Here is a 19,587-nt window from a genome sequence, read left to right as displayed (position 1 = left end):
ACAATAAGAAATAAATAAATAAATGAGTAGTATATAAAGATGGTTTTGTGTTTTGTGGTGTGGATTTTTTTGTGGGTTGGGGGGAGGAGCGGTGCAAGGCTAGTTTTATAGTTTTGGATTTTTTTTTCACAAAGGAAGCTGGCTGAAAATTATCTGCCAGGGAGATAATAGAGAATTGATGCAAATATCATGCCAAAACTACTGCTTTGGTGAATGTGCAACCCATCTTCTTCTCCAGAGAAGCAATTGTGTTTAGTGGAGACAGCACCAGACCCCAGAGTGCTGAGAGCTCATTGCTGCCTTCCAAGACTGCTTTTGCAAACTGCATAAATTCCTTATGTTGCAGAGGCACTCTGCTGTTCCACTGTCAATCCATTTATCTTGTCCATGACAAACCATATAGTATAATATAAAATTATTAAGTTAACTCACATATTTGTATACCACACAACAAGTTGGTTGAATGAGAGTTAAATAAAACATATTTCATCATGAAGTTTGTGTTTACTTGAAATACCTGATCTTTCCTGTAACTGGAGTTTATTTATATTATAACATAAGAATATTTTAAATAACTTTCTTCTTTTTTTTTGTATGATGTTTTCCAGTTTACAGAATAATCTCTGTCAGTTCACAATGTATTTTATGTAGACATGCAAGGTCATCTTTTTCAGGCATTGGGAAAGGTCTTGGAGAAATTGTCTCTATATGGTCAGAAGAAGAACAGTTTTTTTCTTTTGGTTGTTTTTTTCTGAAAAGCTTATGGGGGATATGTTGATCCAAGGAATTAATGCATTTTTTTCAGATTAATTTTGAAATAGCACAGTCATTACTAGTCTTTGGTATCAGTTGCAGATATCTGGCTTATCAAACAATCTGTGGCTTTTTCAGGCATGTTCTGGTCCTGACACTTATGTGATTCAGAACTTTTCTTTACTCCTCCGCCTTCACTGTATAAAACAGCTGTTTATTCATGTATCCTGTTAAAATGAATGCAAACTTCAGATTTTAATTCAATATGGCAAGACATTCTAAAAACCTTCTTTCTAAGTGTAGAGTTGGAGACATGGATGGACAAATTGGTGGAGGTGCCAAATTCCATCTCCAGCAGAGACAAACAGTAAATCCTACTGTTGAAGTGATTTTTTTTTTCTTAGTCTCCTCCCAGATTTAATGGTTTGTCAGTTTCACCTTCAGCTCCTTCAGTAAATGCCTCTTTAACCTACTGCAGGCAACACAGTTGCCTGCTGCCCTTGGGTACCACTGAGTGCACAACATTTTTTGGTGTTATTAGGAGGTTCCAGGTGCCTCTAACCCTGTTTACCTCAGCAGACACATTTATGGCTCTGACAATCTTTTCTATTTCTTTTTGGCCAGCAGCTAAATATCATTCTATAACATCTCCAGGCATTTTCACTGAAAGCATCAGCACCTGAAAAAGCTCTGTGCAACTGATGACTAAATAAATTTTGTTCTTTTTTTTTTTTCTAGTAAGTGAGCAGTGGAGCTGGAAAACTTGGCAGAAAACTCTTTTGTCTTTCCTGCTTGTATCTATGGAAGCTGGTTTGCAAGGTAAATGTTCCATTTTAATTGACTGTAATTGTATACTATTAAAATTTCAAATGTCTAAAATGACCTTATAGTACCTCTAGGTTTTAAAGAAAACACCCTTGCTTAGTGTTTCATCTACACTTATAGCAGTGAATTGTATTAGAATACTCTTAGGACTTAAAATAAATGCAATTAGTTCCTTTGGTACTATTAACAATTAAACCTCACTCTCAGGAAGTAAAGAGAAGTATGGCAAGATCTAGGTTATTTGTGAGTTTCTGGGTTATTGCTCCTATATTTCCATCAATCTGAGTGAAAGAACAGTTCAGATGAATGCATTTATTATGTCAATATGTAGTCTCTATATTCTTTTCTGTGTTTACTGGGGATATTGAATTTATTGGTGATTTTATTAGAAGGAAGACTGAAGGTGATTCTTGAGACCCCTGGCTTATATTTGCAATCTTTATTGTTCTGTGGTTTTTAAAATAAGACATGTGTATTCCTGCTCGGAAACCTAGCTTTTAATAGCAACATCTGAAACATAGTCCTATCATATATATGTGGAAAATCTAGTTTTCTAGAGTTTAGAAATACCTCTGGGAAGCTGTCTTATTTTGAGAATTAATCATGTTACCATGGTTTTATTTTAAATAATTACTGTGAAAGGCTGCTGGTTCTACCAAAAGAATTATGTTACCAAGAAAATATTACCCTGAATACCTTCCTCAACTTTGGTTACGGGTCTAGGCTCAATATTACTCTTTCTTTTGACTTTTTTCTTGTCCCATCCCTGAATTTTGTCTTGGAAGTTATCTGTAGGAAAGAACATTCCTCTCTAGTCTTTTTGCCAATGAAACTGCAATTTTTGCTCTTTTAGACATGGTGAACAAAAGTTTTCAAAATGTGTCCTCTTATATGTCATAAAGAATGGAACAACAAGCTATGAAAAAGCTGCTCCAAATTCATGCTGGGCAAAAGAATTACCCCCTCTTGACAGAAGTGCCACTATGGTCTGTATGTTCAAGGCAGAAAATTGGGCCTTTTGAAAAATAAAATCAGCAGCTTTCCTAGCACCTGGAACGGGGGAGTGAATATTCTGCTCTTATTCTACTCTTCAGCATTTGGTTAACAAGCTGATCCCTAAGGCTGTGCATTTTAATATATTGTATTTCTTAAGCAGGGAGAGGGGAAAAAAAACGACTCAGCCTTTGCTTGAGTGAAACCTGCTATGAGATGGTGGGTGGTGATTGTAAAAAGAAAAGTTGTAAAAAGAAAAGTAGCAGCATTTCTTTCAGGGCTCCTTCTGAGGATGGAAACCATTTGTAAATAAAAAACGAAAAGGTGGCTGGGCAGTTTTACCACCCCTTTTTTAATTACTAGAAATGGCAGAAAATTTCCATTTTTGAGGAAGAGCCCAAACACAATGATTTTCCATGCTGATAGTTAGGCATTGAATACTCAGATTTTCTGGAAAGGGGTGGGTGATGTTGCATTTCAAAGTGGTGCTGATGCAGCTTGCAAGACTTCATTTTGTGTTAAATAGGTTTCTTCTATCTTTAGTTTGCAAAGCCAGCGAAAGTGGGAAAACCACTAGCAATCAGAAGTCTGGTGGCTAAAGCCATAATTTTACAAGAGTTTCATCACAATTTTCATGATTATGTTGCATTGTTTAATGGAAAGTTAAGCATATGCTTAAACACTTGCAGAATTTGGATATATGTGGCTGAATGACAGCTAAAGGAGTGAGAGTGAAAATGACGAGGAAAATTTCCTAAGCATCAATGGGTGACGTAGCAGCAGGCTTAAGAAGTGCTTTCTGCATTGTAGGATTATTTTTTATGTAAGATAAAAATCACAAAAACAATGTAATGTTTTAAAATATAATTGACAAAGAGCACTTAATTTTCTTCAAAAATACTATTAAGATATTTTATCCACAATAACCATTTCTGACTTACTGAGCTTCCTTTGGCTGTATGTGTAAATAAATCTGAGGGGACTATTGATTATAATTACTTACACGCAATTTTTGCTATTGGCATTTCAATAGCAAAATACCAATATTCAGTTTGAAGTTAGCAATAAGTCATTGCCAGTGAGAATAGACTAATACATCTTTATGATGATGAGCTTGTATAGGGTAATGAGATGTTTTTAATCAGACAAAAGGGTAGGTTCAGAGTTGTAATTTCAAATTCTATTTTTAAAAAAGATTTGTGGAGTTACTGGAAGTAAATTGTCTTTTATTCTGTCTTTTGTTTTCATCTTTCTGAAAAGAGTCATTACTGCCTATTCAACTTGTTTTCCTAACATTCTTGTGGTGAATTTGGGATGCAGAGTGCATAACATCTGTGAATTTCCATAAGCTGATGCTGTGAAAGTTTTCTCTATACTTTTCACTTGATGTTAAAAAAACCTCCCTGAGTATGTTTTAGGCATTTATAGAATGTTTCTGTCTTTACTGATCTAGATTATACTAAGTGCTGCTGTAAAACATTATATATCTATAGGTGTAATGGCTCTTTCTATTTCAGGGAAAAAAAAAAGACAAAAACAAAAAAAGAAAAAAAAAAAGAAAAGAAAAGGAAAAAAAAAATGGTTATTTCATATATCCGTGTCAATACATATGTATTTCTTTTCAAAAGAGAAAAGATACCAATATTTGATAAACTGGAATTTTTCATGTGAGTAAATATCATAAATATTTGTGCTTGGGACATTCCCAATAAAGTAAAATTAGATGAGAGATGGTGTTATCTAACCGTGGCTGTTGCTGATGGTGTGTTTTTTGCAGCCAGATCAACTTAGTTTCCTTCCCTATGTGGCCAGCACTGGTGTAAGAACTGATTTTTCCTTGTGCAGCTATCCCCAGTTTCTGCCTACCAGGGTGACAGATAATTTTTACATTACCAGATGTAGCCAAATTTTGTATGAGTTTAGTACTTGTCTAGAAATAATTTACTATTATTTCCAAAGTTTTCTATATTAACTCATAATTTTTATACCTAAACTTCTCTATTTCTTGTGCAAATGCCCTGAATTTGATGTATTAGCACCTGTATATTGAGGAAAAAATGTGTCCCTTGAACACTCCTAGAACACCAAAAAATCTGGATGATTGTAATTTTTTTCTGCTCTTTTATCTGTGAATCTAAATTATCAAAATTACATATCCAGGAATGAGGTATTATAATTAGTTACGGTTTCTCATCGTTCTCAATGTTACCAGATCTGCATGCCTGAAAATAAGCAAAGGCTATCATAATGATTTGCTTTTGAGACCAGAAGCTGCCATTCTAAATACTGGAAAGAAAAATTTGGATAATTGTGCTGAAATTACTAGAAATGCATACAAGATGTTGCGTGAATAAAAAGAGTAAATCCCCTCCAGTTTATTTTATTATTTATTTTAATCCATGTGCTGGAATAGTCTCTGACAATTCAATCTAGTACCTTCAAAAATAACAGGTGACTTCAGATAGTTAGATCATACAACCAGAAGGGGTCTGCTTTTCACCAGGTGCTGACCATTTCTTTTATGAAATTCTGGCTTCTAAATTCAAAATGCACACCCAAAAATCACTTAGAGACATCTTTGTTTACCCTGGAGCTGTAAGACCTGCTGATTCCTGAAACTGTCAGAATAAATTAAACAATCCATTTCAATTTTTTGTGGTGCTATCTTGTGCTATTATGTATGCAGTCATGTGCATACTTTTCCCTGAGTTCTAAATGGAGTTATATTCTAAGTAACAGTTAGACTTTAAATAAGTGTTAGGATTTATTTGGAATTCTTTAAGTTTGTTGAATATGAGTCTTGATTTTCCAGACAAAATTCAGAAATACACTTTGAAGTATAACTTTAGGCATCCACATTCTAATATAATCAACAAATATTTAAAAGTGATATACATCTAACAAGGCCTTTCTTTAGAGAGATGTGGTTCATCTAGTGAAGGCATTCCAGTTTCTTCCCTGGTCTCTCCAAACATCAAGTGGTGTCTACATTTGCAGGATACCGGAATTGCTGTTTGGAAAATACAAATATAATCTGAGTATTCTTTGTTTTATAAATGTAAGAATGTCAAGCAGAGCTGAACAAAAATCACAGAGAAGCAATCTGTTGGAAAAAATAAAGTTACAATCCACAAATAAAATGTTTTCTTTGTGCGTGGAAATACTGCAAAGCTTTGTCATAAAACTGCTCTAAAGCCACTTCCTGTGTTTCGTGGAAGATAGAGACACCTTAAAAAAAGCTAGAAGATTTGTTGTAACCTTTCAGTAGCAATGTTAATACGCTTCCATTTTCTGTCTCAAACAATACACCATTTTATATTGTGTATCTTCCCTGAAACAGCCAATTGAGTCCTTCCTGACTTTCCTTCTTTCCTCACTCACAATCCTACTGTGCATCTTTAAATATTTCTGGTTTTCATTTTCATCATTGCAGCTCAATCTTTGGTATGGAATTTTGAAATGAGAGCTCATCATAATAAAATAATGTGCTGCATTTCATTAATCAGAAAGTATATGAGCAGGAAAAAAAGCAATAACTTTGTACGCTATTACTGTCAGTACAAGGGTGACAACTGAATGAAAGTAAAAGGTAGAAGGAGATTTTAGGAAGATAATATATGCAACTCTCCAAAACTGAACTGAGTGTGTTGGTTTATTTTGATGTTGGAAGAAGAATTTACATGCCCAAAACTGGTCTTCAGTTCCTTACTGGGAAAAGCCAAACCAAACCAAACCAAACCAAACCAAACCAAACCAAACCAAACCAAACCATAACCTTGATAATCTTTAATGTCCCTTCCAACAGAGGTCATTCTATGATTCTGTGATTAAAAAACTAGTTCTATAACAGCAGCTGCTGATACACAGATATACAGTAATTGTATAGCTGATCAAAAGTTGATACCTTATATTCTTTTACATAATCTCTGATTTTAATGTAGGTGCAATTTTTGGTATATTTTTTTTCAGTACCGCTAGGAATTGTATGGAAGCTTTTGGAATGACCATTAGGTCTCATTACTGAAAAACAAGTTTCAGAGCTTTATTTCATCCTTGTTTACTCCATCACTATAAATTAAATCTTCCTTAGACTAGAAAATCAGTCCCAGACTCACTAAATATTTAAGCCTAATAGTGAGGGCCACTGCCTTCTGCCTCATTTTACTCGTGTGCAGAGAACATTTGCCATCCAGGGGAGGTCAAGCAGGTGAGACCTCAGGCCTGAAAGGATGTTGAAAATAGGAACAGGATGTTGAAAAGCTACAGTCAAGTGAGAGAGTGAGGAGCTCTGCCAGCTCCCCAGGGAAAGCCTTGCCTCAAATCTATTAAAAACCCTTTGAGTGTTCAAGGAAGAACAGGTCACCCAGTTGTGTGAGTGAGAACAACTGTAGGTCAAATAGAACTTTCAGGTAATGCAGTTTGACATGTCTTGAGAAAGCACTTGAGGAGAGAGGCTACACAGCACTGTTCGTGGCCTCTCTGGAGGCCTCTCCCGTCATGGAAAAGAAGTTAAGGATATTCCAAATGTAGAAAAAGGTATTTTCTGCAGCAGTTCTTTGGAAGTGGATTCTGTCACTGTAAATATTACTAGAACAGGAAATTCTAATGTCATCATGTTCTTAAACTTATGAACAAAAGCATGAAGGATGAGGAGTAGGTACAAAATAATGAAAAATATATCACCTCAGTCAAATACAAATATTTTAATGAAAATATGGAGGTAGAGAAGCATCATCTTCCTTTTTTATCTATAAATAGAAGACTAAAAAAAATAGTATCTTCACATTTCCAAGAGGATCATCATGATTTAGTCAAGATTACTTTTGCAATTGTTAATCTGTTTAGAAAAGTTCCTGTGCTAAATCTGGTGTTCTGTCTCTGAAGCATACTGACACTGCTTGAAGGCCATTTGAACTCAGTCTAGTCAGTGTACAGAATAAATCTCTGCAATATTTTTTTTCACATGTAAAGCTGTTTCTGCTTGCGCAAATGTAAGTATAGATTTGAAATCTTTCTATAATAATTTCTCTACAAAATTTGGCACTCTAAGGGGGAAAATATTTTGGAAACAATTGCACAAAATCAGAGCAGTTTTAATTGGAAGATTCAAAGAAAATGAGATCTCCCATACCATTCATTCAAATGTATTCACTCTAAAAATAGTCATGTACATTAAGCAGAAAGCAGTCACCATTTCAGTTTTTGTCTTGTTAGACAAGAAGATTAGTGCCTCAGTCAGACATATAGATTCATTCAAAAGATGGAGTGAATGGAGAAGAGGGAGAAAACCAAGAATTGTGTTGTAGTTTTAGTTTGGACATTGGGTGTTTGGAACAGGATGATCTTTAAGGACCTTTCCAACTGAAGTCTTTCAATCATTCTGTGATTACAAGAACAGTAATGCCTTTCAGAATCAAAGACTCATCATTATGGGACAAAAGCTATTTCTGCAGTATTCATGTGTATATAAAAGTGTGCCATTTTCATTAAGGTCAAATTTGTCGTTAAAATTAAAGGTCATATCCTAAGCTAATGTAAATCATGTTATCTCTGAAGTTATATTAATTTACAAGAAATTAAAATAACCCTTAGACCTGTCTTGGAAAGTCTGCTCACTCCGTATTGAAGTTCATGGAAGAAATATTTTGAAATAATTTTGATGACAAAATTTATAGAAGTTGCGACATTTATTCATTTGAATATTTTCAAAGTGAAGATGTTTATTATTTTTTTTTGTTCCTATAACATATTTTTTAATTCTGTTCTGCCTAAAAAACAACACCAGATATCAAAATTCAGGAGAAGCTTGTTGCATGCAGGAACAGCATTCACAAGGTACCAAGGAAGCAAAAATAAATCTATTTTAATTTCAGTCACGAAATATTAGGATCGCCTACACTGTGCTATTAAATCAGTAATTATTTAACAAATGTTATGAAGAGAGAGGAAAAAAAAATGACAGCTCTGTTATCCCTACTTTAAAAATGGGTATTTACAATATAAATAGAAAACTAACAGCTACTTAAATCTTATAAAAAGAAAAAAAAAAAACCAACAAACCAAGCCAAAAAACAAAAACCCCAAACATACAAGCAACAAGCAAACAAACAAACAAACAAGCAAAAACAAATAAAACCCCTCCAAAACCAAAATCAAACTTAAACCAAATGCACCAAACCCATTAATTTTCATGCAAATACCCAGTAGACTTACAATTGGACCTAGTGAAGGACACAGTCTTTCAAAGCATGCAAACATCTTATGCCTGTTTTTTCTTACAGCTCACAGCATACTTTTCAAATAGTTGGTGCTATGTTTTTATTAATTATGGTGTTTGCACTGAATGTTTTCTTTCAGAATGATAAGAAGACAAGTCAGAGGACTCGAACCTGTTGTCATCTGACTTTCTGGACAGTACTAACATATTTACAAATAGCTGAACCGATAAAGTTACTGGTATTGTTGGATACTTCTAAAACTGTGCTTATCTTATGCACTGCCTATTTTTTTTTTTTTTGCTTGCTTTTTCCCCTTTAGTTAGAAAACCACTCTTAGGAAGGATTTATTTTTAATGATGGGCTTTCCTCATTGCATTTCAAAACGTCACAATTGATCACATCCACACTTAACTGTCTAGCTATTCCATGCTATTTACAGTGCCCCACTTTCCCACTTTTTTGTGACCACCTCTTAACAGGAAGAAGCTCATCATAACTGGAAAATTGCCTCCTTGTGAAGCAGGGATGCTTGTAATAAAAACAGAACTGTGACATTTGTAGTTTAATCAAAATTTTTCAAGATACCTGTGGTGTTTGAAGCAGCAACTGGTCCTGTAATATACTGTAATCAGAAACTCATCATAGAATCTTAAAATGATTGGAAAGGACTCTAAACACCCTCTAGTTCTAAACCCTCTGCCATGAGCAGGGATGCCACTTACTAGATCAGGTTGCTCAAAGCCCCATCCAACCTGACGTTGAACAATTCCAGCTATGAGGCATCCACTCCTCAGGGCAACCTTTTGCACTTTCTCACCACCCTCACAGTACAGAATTTCTTCCTAAGATCAAATCTAAACCATCCTTCTTTCAGTTTAAAGCCATTACCCCTTGTTCTATTGCTATGCCCTGGTGAAAAGTCCTGCGTGTGTGCAATGCAATGGTAACATGATGCAGAACAGAAAAAAGAAATAAAATAAAATATTTAAATCCCTAGAAGGTAGTGAGATCATACCTTTTATGCTTGGATAACAGTGGGGGGAAAAGCCCTACTTTTAACACATCTATGTGCAAGGGGTAAAAAAGCTGCATAACATCCTAAAATCATGTCAGTGAAGGTGAAAGTGAATTTTGAAAGCAGGGTTAATAGATAGAAGAGGGGATATAGAGAAAATGTGTAATTAAATTGTAGTATAACAGAAGTGCCAGTGGGGTTCCAGTGAGAGTTAATTATGGCAAAATTTACCAAGATGACAGCTAAACAAACCTGAAGAGAAGAGTAAATCTCTCAGGGAAAAAAATGCATTTGAACTTTGCATGGAAACCATTCTGATTAATGTACCTGATTCACTTGCATTAAGATTCTGATTCTAAATATTCAAAATTCCTTCAAATTATTTGAGCTGTACAGCTGTGAAGTCTACTCTATACTCTGAGTGTGAAGAGCTTATACTTTTTAAGCTGTAAATTATGTAATGTGATAATATTCTGGTTTCATTTAACTATATTATAGAGCTCCTCATCTCTGCTGAGCATGTTTACAGGAATTCATTTTACAAAGATTATATGCAATGTGCAGAAACAAAATAAAATAAAATGGATACTGTTGCTGTTGTTAGCAAAATGTATATTTTGTGTGTAGCAGCAGGTAGATGGATAATGGTTAGCAGAACTGCATCCTGTAGAGAAAGACACATTTTCTGGGTCATTAAATAGGCAGCTCACTCAGTTTAACTAAAATGGTAATTGAAGGGTAACAGATTTGTGGTGGCAGCGGATTGGGGATTCTAGTTCACTAAAAAACACAGGTTTTGGTAGTCAGAAAAGGTTTTTTCTTCGTTTACGGACTGACCAGGTTCTGGGATATTCCCCTGCAGTTTGAATTCCATTTTTTGCCTTAAGTTCATTTTTCCCTTTGTGAACAGACAATCTCAGATAGCAGTCTGTCTGTCTGTCTGTCATGTAGAAAGATGCTGTGAAGGCTGCCACATCCTTTCTTTCACTTCTTTCCCTTCAGTTACATAAATTACAGGAATTTCAAGAATTTCACTGTTGCTTCAGGATTATATGAACCTATGAACATTAAGATTTCTCTGAGAGTGGCCGAGGCCAGAACCAGGTACTGCAAGCTCTGACGCATTAAGTTTTTCATCTTTAGCTATAAATAGGTCAGCTTAATTTCAAAGCAGTTATGAGTAAAGGTGAATTCTCCTGAAGGACTCTGTCACAGAGCTCTGTCTGCCCCATTGGGATCTGGCTGGAGGGATGGCTTGCCTTGCACTTGTGCTTCTGTCCAGCTCACCTTGGAGCTACACACAGAAGGTTGGTTTTGTACCTGTGACAGCCAAACGTGAGCACCAGCTCCAGAAACAGCTGCCTGTAGAGTCTGCTGTGATTCTTGCCTAAAGACTGGAAAGGAGAATCATAAGTGCAGTTTCACTGATCCGAGGAAGGATTTTTCCTTTTCAACCAGATGAGGGTTTTGTTTCCAAAGTGCTGTCTTTTTCTGGAGTCTGCCACATAAAGGAAAAAGCTAAACACTTCAAAGGAAAACCCACGTACACAGTTATGCTGACATCACTATAAGTTCTCTCTTTTACTATAGTGCCTAGTGTTCTAATTCAATTAACGTACCATACTTATATTACACAATCTTCTAATGAGATATTTTGGTTAAAATGTTGGGATTTTTATCTCCGCCCTCAAATTAGCACTGTGATACTTTAAGTATACTCAATAAGAAGAAAGTTAACTGGCATAAGAAGGCAAAATATGTGATTTCTGAAATACACCTTTATGAGAGCAATGAATTTTGAATTAATGCCTGTTCAAAAGTACTTGATTATTTTGCCTTTGAAGACACTATTTTACTGAGGTCTTTCAAAGTAAGCACATTGTACTTTTGAATATACTTCATGTTTTTAAATAATTTATCCTTCTTTTTGAAATGGTTCTCAGATCTCAAGTGCATAAAAAAGAATGTTAAAAAAACACTTTAATTTTTTTTCTTTTTTTCTAGAACATTAAAATAAAGCACAAAATTTCCTGGGTCGTTTTGTCTGCTAAAATGCATCTGCTTATATATTTGCATCTCATGAATATAAGCTTTATTTTCAGTTGAAATGAAGACTCTGAAAAGGAAAGATTTTACATTTTTGTAGCCTTTAAAGGACACAGAGGACTAGGCAAGTTTAGGGCTTTTATGAGTCTTCTAACTGTGTCCTACTCATTGGTGGGAAACACCACTGTGAGGATATAGTGCACTTCATTGGTTTAGTCCTCATACTCCTGTATAAACTATAATCGTTGCATATATGAAAAGTGATTAAAAATTTATTATGTTCTGAAGTCACAGTCTTCAGGGAGAAAAAACCCCCACCTCATTCTGTATATTTTCCAGCTATTTCTCTATCCCTGTCACACACTTTTTAAAGAGTATTTACTGTAATAGAATCTTCTGGCATTTATTTATCTAAATAGTAAACAAAAGCATTTAAAAGAGACCTTTCAAAAATTCAAGAATATCTGAAACTATTTTGAGGTCAGCCTTTAGTTAGGTATCACTGATATTTCTGGTGAATTAGGGAGCCTGGACTGAGCTCCATAAGGCAGTTCAGGACAGTTCTGTTACTGATACAAATGACAAACTCTTCCTTTTGCAGTGATTTTTCTTCTCTTCTTCTCCCAGATAATAGTATATGATGTTTTTGTTCTGTCTTCATCCTTCATGATTTTTTTTAAATATTCAGGAATACCATAATACAATTGCCACACCCATTGTTTAAATCATATTACCATTTACATATAATGTGATACCATTTTTTAATGTTTAGGAAGTGTCACAAAATGTTGATCTGCAAATAGGACCAAATATGGACATAGACTTTTAATATTGTTTTTTGGTTTTTACTTTTTTTTTGTTCTTGATGGTTTAAGTACTGTGAGGACAGAGAATGCGTAAAGGCAGAGATTGATGAAGAACTTTGAAATACCAACTTTGAAGAAAAATTCTCTTTAACAAAGTGTATTCATTTTTTATGACTAAAATTACTTAAATTAATTATGCCATAACTACCATGAAACCATCTTGGAGGTGTCACATAAATTCTTTTTAAGGTGGAGGCACAAAAATGAATCAAGGTCAGCAATAAAACTCTCCAACTGAAAGTTTTTGAAGTTTTCTGACAAAGAAGTGTTCAACAAGTACTTGGTTTAAGCCAAACTAAATAGATAATAGCTTAAAAATTAATCTCTAGAAAAAATGGTTTATTTTGAGCTTTTTTTCTTCTAAAAATAAAACTGCAAGAGCCTGTAAACACAGAAAACAAAATTTATCGTTGAAAAGAAGCCTCATATTACAATTCTTTCCTATTGTTCAATTTGTACCTGATGGAACCATCTGGTGAAACCAAAAATGAGTTCATAAAACATCTGTATCAATGATTTTTTAACAATTTTTATTATTTGTAAATAGCACCAAATTTCCCAAGTACTGTTTCTTTGTGTGAACAAATCTTTTTCACAGTCAGATGAAATCAGCTTTTTCTTGTTTGTTTTCTTTTCTGGTGACTAGCATATGTTAGTTAGCCTGGATAAAAATACTTCTCAGCTCCAGTCAGAGCAAAGGGAAAATTGTTATGTTACCTTTTTCAGATTTTCTTGATTTTTATTAATATGTATTTAAAATAGTAGGAAAATTAATAATTATAATACTTCAAAATTTAAGTATACATTGAATTCTGGCTACTAATCTTAGGAAGTAGTTGCTCCAGATTGATCAGATATACTGGGCTTCCATACAAAGACTGTGTCTCTTTCACTTGACAAAAAGACATTTGAGGGAGTGTGGGAGATTTTGATCTGTAAAGACAGTGTCGATAGGAATAAATAACCACTTCCTCTCTGAAAAATAGGGACAACAAAAGATATATCTTGGAAGGAAGCTGGGACCTCCAAAGGAAATATTTTCACACGAGGGAATATTTATGGAACTGATTGTTTCTGGAATTTGTGAAGTACAATTTATATCTAGGTTGAGGAATATATCAGGTAAGTGAAACAGAAAAGGACCTTTGTTTCAACAACCAGTTCAACAATCTCCCAGACAGGGAGAACCAAATAAGTTGGTTGGCAATATCAACATATTAAGCTGTTTCAGCAGCCTTATGGGGTGCATGGTACCTCTGTTCAAAAACTGAGCAGCTCAATAAGCAGGAGCACATTATGAGAGCCAGGGCAGAGGTGTAGAAGGGTGTTTTGGCCTGAGGATCTCATGTCTGCTCATGCAAGCACAAGTGATTGCTTTGCAGCACAGCTGTGCAATTCCAGTAACTCTGTATGGCAGCCAAGGTGGCTGTTTCCCTGAGGGGGTCAGAGGAGGGAGGATTTCAGCCATTTCCTGTCACATTGCAAAGCATCATTTTAGACTGTCTTGCTAATAAATGAAGTGTAGCTTAGGGCGCAGAGACTTACCTTTCTGATACTATTTCAGTCTGAAAACTTTGGGGATCTGATTTTACTTGTATATTTAGGTTTGTAATATCATTATCTGTATTCGGTGATATTTGGCCATGAAATAGTTCTGGTCGTTACTAAGAGGTTGGTAGAACTAATTTGCACATTCAGGACTTCGTTTTCCACTCTAACAAGAAATTTTCTAGACCGTAATGGTTAAGACAGACAGATTTTTTTTTTTTAAATGAGAATAAATGAAAGAAGTTTTCTGAGATTACATGTCAGACTGCTGAAAAAAAGTACTCACAAACTCTAATCCAGCTCTCTATGTAGTGGAACAATGTAATTGTCTTCTGGGAAGATACCTTCTACACAGAAAGCTGAACCATAGATTGTCTTGTGTTGGAAGGGATCAAATTTCAAAAACCACCTAGTCCAAGCCACCTGCCATGATCAGGGACATCTTTCACTGGATCAGGTTGCTCAAAACCTCATTCAGCCTGACTTAGAACACTTCCACAGATGGGGTATATACAACATCTCTGGACAGGCTTTGCCAGTGTTCACCACTCTCATGTAAAAATATCTTCCTTATAGTCAATCTGACCTCTCTCAATTTATGACTCTTGCCCCTTCTTCTGTCTCTGAGGACCTTAGAACAAATGTCTCTGTCTTCCATACAAACTCTTTCTTAAATATTGGAGGTCAATAAATAAGGCAAGAAGGTCTCTTGGAATGCTCTCTTCTCTAGGTCAGACAAACTTAGTTTTCTCAATTTTCCTTCACAGGGAAGATGTTTCAGCCCTCTGGTCAGTCATGGATAATGGAGGATCATTTACATGATCCTCTCCTGGACCTGCACTAACAGTCCCATGCCCTTCCTGTGCTGGGACCCCAGAGCTGATACAGAGTTCCAGGTGGGTCTCACCAGAGCAGAGCAGAGCAGAGGGGCAGAATCCCCTCCCTTCCCTGCTGCCCACACTGCTCTGGATGCAGCCCAGCACACATTTGGCTTTCTGGTTAACTGGTCAGTCATTCCCAGGATTCTTCCTATTATCCCCTCATTAGTTACTTATTATTATGCCAGAATTCATTTTATGTTCTTCTTTTTGACAGCATTTTTTTCTCCATTCTTTATTCAGAAATTTAAATGTGATTTGCATAATAAGGGAATAGAAAATTATATGGCTTGTCTTCACTTATTCTGAAATTACTTAGGTCTAAGCTACTAGCTTGTTTTCCATTATTTTGTGCAATTAAATATGAAAAAAGCTAAGGAAACCTTATGACTGTGGTCAGAATTTTCAGACAAGGATATAGTCGTTACAAAATACATATCCAGCAAACTTCTATAAAGCAGTAATAATTTCATAACATACGAGTTCCCAATGATTTAAGACAACATCTCATTGATGGTAATAGTGTCCTTTCCTTTGAAGCTGCTCCATGGATTTTGATTTTCTTGTCATGCTCTTGAGTTACAGAAGAAAACATTTGTAGCTATTCACTCCATGGAATGGAACAGCTCCATAGTGTAGTGTCCACATGAGCAGACACAGCTGACACAACCTGCCAGTGTCACACACCACAGCCCTTGCTTTAGCCCAGTGAGTATTTCCTTGGAAAATGTATTCCTGTAGGGGCAGAATATTAATTGTTTATAGCTACCCTGTCATCTTGCAAACACAGTGATTTTAGGGTTGCAAGTTACTGCTTTGAGTTGATGCAAGACTTCTAATGAAAGGAAGACTCATATCTGCTTTTGTGTACATCTAGAATCATTAATAATGGGTAAAATATTTCTGCCTTACAAACACTGCTGGCTTTTCTGCTTTTGCTTTTCTAAGAGCAAAATTCTAGAAAAAATTACATACTACCTTTGTACTCTGTGCTGCTCTTAATATTAATTGCAGGCGATATGAGTCAGGACATATTCTTTTTGATCCTGTGTATTCTCTTTCACAATTCCTTTCAAATGAAGACAGGGTGAATACTACCTTTAAAAAGGAAAAGAGGACAAATTGGTTTTATGTGCATTTTGTAACAGAGGTCTTACTAATATTTTATGAGACTTTTTTATTCTAACAGAAACAATTATAAATTAATTCAGGTAACTTTGGGGGTTTTTTTTAAATATTAAAAAAATATATATTTTTTAAATTACATTATTCATTTCCTATGAATCCCCCTTCCCCTGAACGCTATGTCAAGATGTTTGAGAAAACAGACACCACATGTATTTTCAATGAATTGGTTTTTCCTTGTAAAAACATTTGGTTATGAAATGTCTTACAGACTTTGGTTGTGCAGATTCATGACTCTGTGTGAAACATAGATCATGTAAAACACACAAGTCTTTCTTAATAAGAAGTTCATAAATGCAAAAACCAACTGTAAACTCAATTTTTTTAGTTTGGTTGGGGTTTTTTTTGCTTTTAATTCCCTGTACATAATCTTACTGTTTGAAATTATTGGCAATTGTTGGCAAATTATGTAGGTGACAATTGAACACAAATGATCTACTCAGTTCTAATTGTTGTAAACAGCTGCTTTTTTTCGGAAAAGCAGCATACAAATTATTTAAAAAACAGGTAGAATTAACCTAGAACATAATGAAAGACTTTTAATTCTCTTATTTGTACATTGGTCTCTTGAGGTTAAAACTGGCAAAGTAGAACCAATTATACACTTCAGCCTAAAGAATTTTTTTATGGAATATTTTTATTTAATTAACTACCAACTTCCCACAAGGCAGTAAAACTCATTGATGTTTAGATATAAATGACATAAATTAGTTCTTTGGCTCTTCCTTTGTTAGTACTCCTGCTGTATAAATAACTTTAATAGGATTTTGCACACTAAAAATAAATTTTCATATTAAACAAAGTCAATTTTCCTGTCTCTGTATAGACTCCTAAGGGGAAGCAGATATATGAATAAGATAATCCATCATTAATAGCAATGGTGTGAATAAAACACACTATTTAAATACAGCCTGAGAAAGGGTATTTAGCTGGCTAACTTTTGGAAGGCTGCATAGTGCTTTCAGCTAAACTTGATGACAATGTGAGCTGGGGTCATCAGTCCGTTTGACACTCTACTGAGCATAAATAAAAAACTGTGAGAAAGTCCATAGGTGGGAAACAGCAGATAAAATACAAAGATATGAAGATAAAATACAAAGATACAAAATACAAAGACCTTACAAACCTTGCAAACTCAGACCTTGCACTTCCAAGTAAATAGCAATGCAATAAGAAACAAGATGCTGTGTTGACATCCCATTTTAATCCTTTTTAGAGCCTTTCTTAAGATTATTTCATGTCACATAAAGCTACCTTGAAAAATAAGATTTTTTTTGGTCCTTTTTTTAATTTTTAAACAAAAAACTCTCCCAAACATATCCAGGAGAAATGGTAGAAATTCTGTGCTCAAAAAGTGGCATTTTTCAAATAAAAAGGTTTTCAAAGGTTGGTATATTTTCTCTTTTCAGCATTCCTTTTTATGTATGTGCAATATTTCTTTCTGTAAAATAGAAAATTAAGATTTATAAAACTTTCTTAAAGGATCATAAAAATAAGCAAAATAAGCAGCTTTTCAGTCACAACAGGCATTCAGAAGAAACTTTGAAAGAAGTGTCATAATTTAACTGCAACCACCAATTAACCACCTCAGAGCTACTTTCTCGCTTCCCCCAGTGGGATGGGGGAGAGAATCGAAAGGGTGAAAGCAAGAAAACTCCTAAATGAAAATAAAACAGTTTAACAAATGAAATGATAATGACTATAATAATAATCAAAAAATGTAGTGAAAGGGATAGTAACAAAAAGAGAGAAAAATAAAACCCGAGAAAAACAAGTGACGCAAATAAAAAACAACTGCTCGCCACCAAGCAGCTGACGCCCAGCCACTCTCCGAGCAGCAGCCCCTGGCCAGCTCTTTCCGTAATTTCTGTGCTGAGTGTGATGCCATGCGGCCTGTTGGAATCAGCTGTCCTGGCATGCTCCCTCCCAGCTTCTTGTGCATCTCCAAGCCCCTTTAAGCAGGGCAGCACGAGAAGTCGAAAAGTCCTTGACTTGGTGTAAGCACTGCTCAGCAACTGAACCAACAAAATGCTATCAACATTTTTCCCATCCTAAACACAAAACACAGCACTCTTCCAGCTGTGCAAAAAAACCAAATTCTATCCCAACCAAAGCAGGATGGAAGGCACATTGACTTTTTTCACTTATTTAATTTCCATTTTCTTTTCCATTCTGTTTCCCCACTCTACAGCAAAGAGCTCCTCCCTATATTGCAGTCTGGTTGTGAAATACTATGATAGCGACATAAATGGAAAGCCCAAATTTACTCAGATTCTTCAGACTGGAACTGGATGTTCCTTCATTAAAACAGACTCACTGGTCTGACTTCCTCATATTACTGAGTTTCCTGTTTAGAAAAATACATAAAATACTGAATACAATGAAAAACAATAATGGCTATAGACCTGCAGTAGTATAAGTCTTTGTTTAACACTCCTCTATATTTGTGTTCTTTAGTTGTCACTAAATATGAACAAAATAACCCCTTAATCTTGATACAGTTAAAATATTCTCTTTACATTAACAGTTTTTTCTCTACTGGGGGAGTAGAATGAGATGCTACAATAATATAAAATAATAGAACACAAACTAATCGAACTAGTATCCTGATCCTAATTAATCATCATCTGAGAAAGAAAGATAATTTTGCTGTTGCTTCCTTAGAACCTTACTTTTTCCTTTTGATAGGCTGAGTTCAGATGCAGAAGTTATGTTGTGGGAGAAGTCAGTTCAGATTAAAAGGAAAAAGATTGGATGGATTAACTGACAGGTTAGGTTATATTCAAGATTCATGTCAAAAAGCATAAGTAGTTCTCAGCTGCTATGCTTTAAGCATTATATATAACATTTCTGCTAACACCCAGTGCATTGTGATGCACTTTCTTGGTTTTGAATGTTTTTAATTGAACATGGTTTAGACCTCATTGGAGGAATTTTTTTTCTTTTCCTCATTTTACAGTCTGGATTAATTTATGAATTCAAAATAAATGAAAGAGAAAGAAAACTGCGTACACTGCTGGGCAAAACCAAAACTTTGCATGGCAACTTTACAAAATGGTTCAGACATCATCGCACTAAATTCAATGGACTTAAATTTCTTGGTTGGTAGGGAGCTCACATGGTTTCTGGAATTAATTCCCAAATGAAATGGTTTAGCAATGCTTGAAGGAAAGCAAAAGTGAACTGGGAGAAGCAGCAATTACCTTTCCTTATTTTGTTTTTCAGGTTTTAAGACCATCACATAACTGATTCAGACAGGA

General features: G+C 35.0%; 1 protein-coding gene across 1 annotated transcript in view; it reads left to right on the top strand.

Moving 5' to 3' along the window:
* The window catches only part of LOC146424560 (uncharacterized), a 259,631-nt gene that overhangs the window by 168,377 nt on the left and 71,667 nt on the right, over positions 1-19,587 (top strand). Inside the window, exon 4 of the mRNA XM_085043442.1 lies at positions 1,492-1,572. Within this exon, the coding sequence (XP_084899568.1) occupies positions 1,492-1,572 (81 nt within the window). The remainder of the gene's footprint in view (positions 1-1,491; positions 1,573-19,587) is intronic.

The sequence above is a fragment of the Lichenostomus cassidix genome, chromosome Z (genome assembly GCF_008360975.1).
Source record: "Lichenostomus cassidix isolate B80296 chromosome Z, HeHo_3.0, whole genome shotgun sequence".
Taxonomy (NCBI): domain Eukaryota; kingdom Metazoa; phylum Chordata; class Aves; order Passeriformes; family Meliphagidae; genus Lichenostomus; species Lichenostomus cassidix.
The sequence above is the reverse complement of the archived record's forward strand: the minus strand, read 5'-3'. Positions and strand labels throughout refer to the sequence as shown.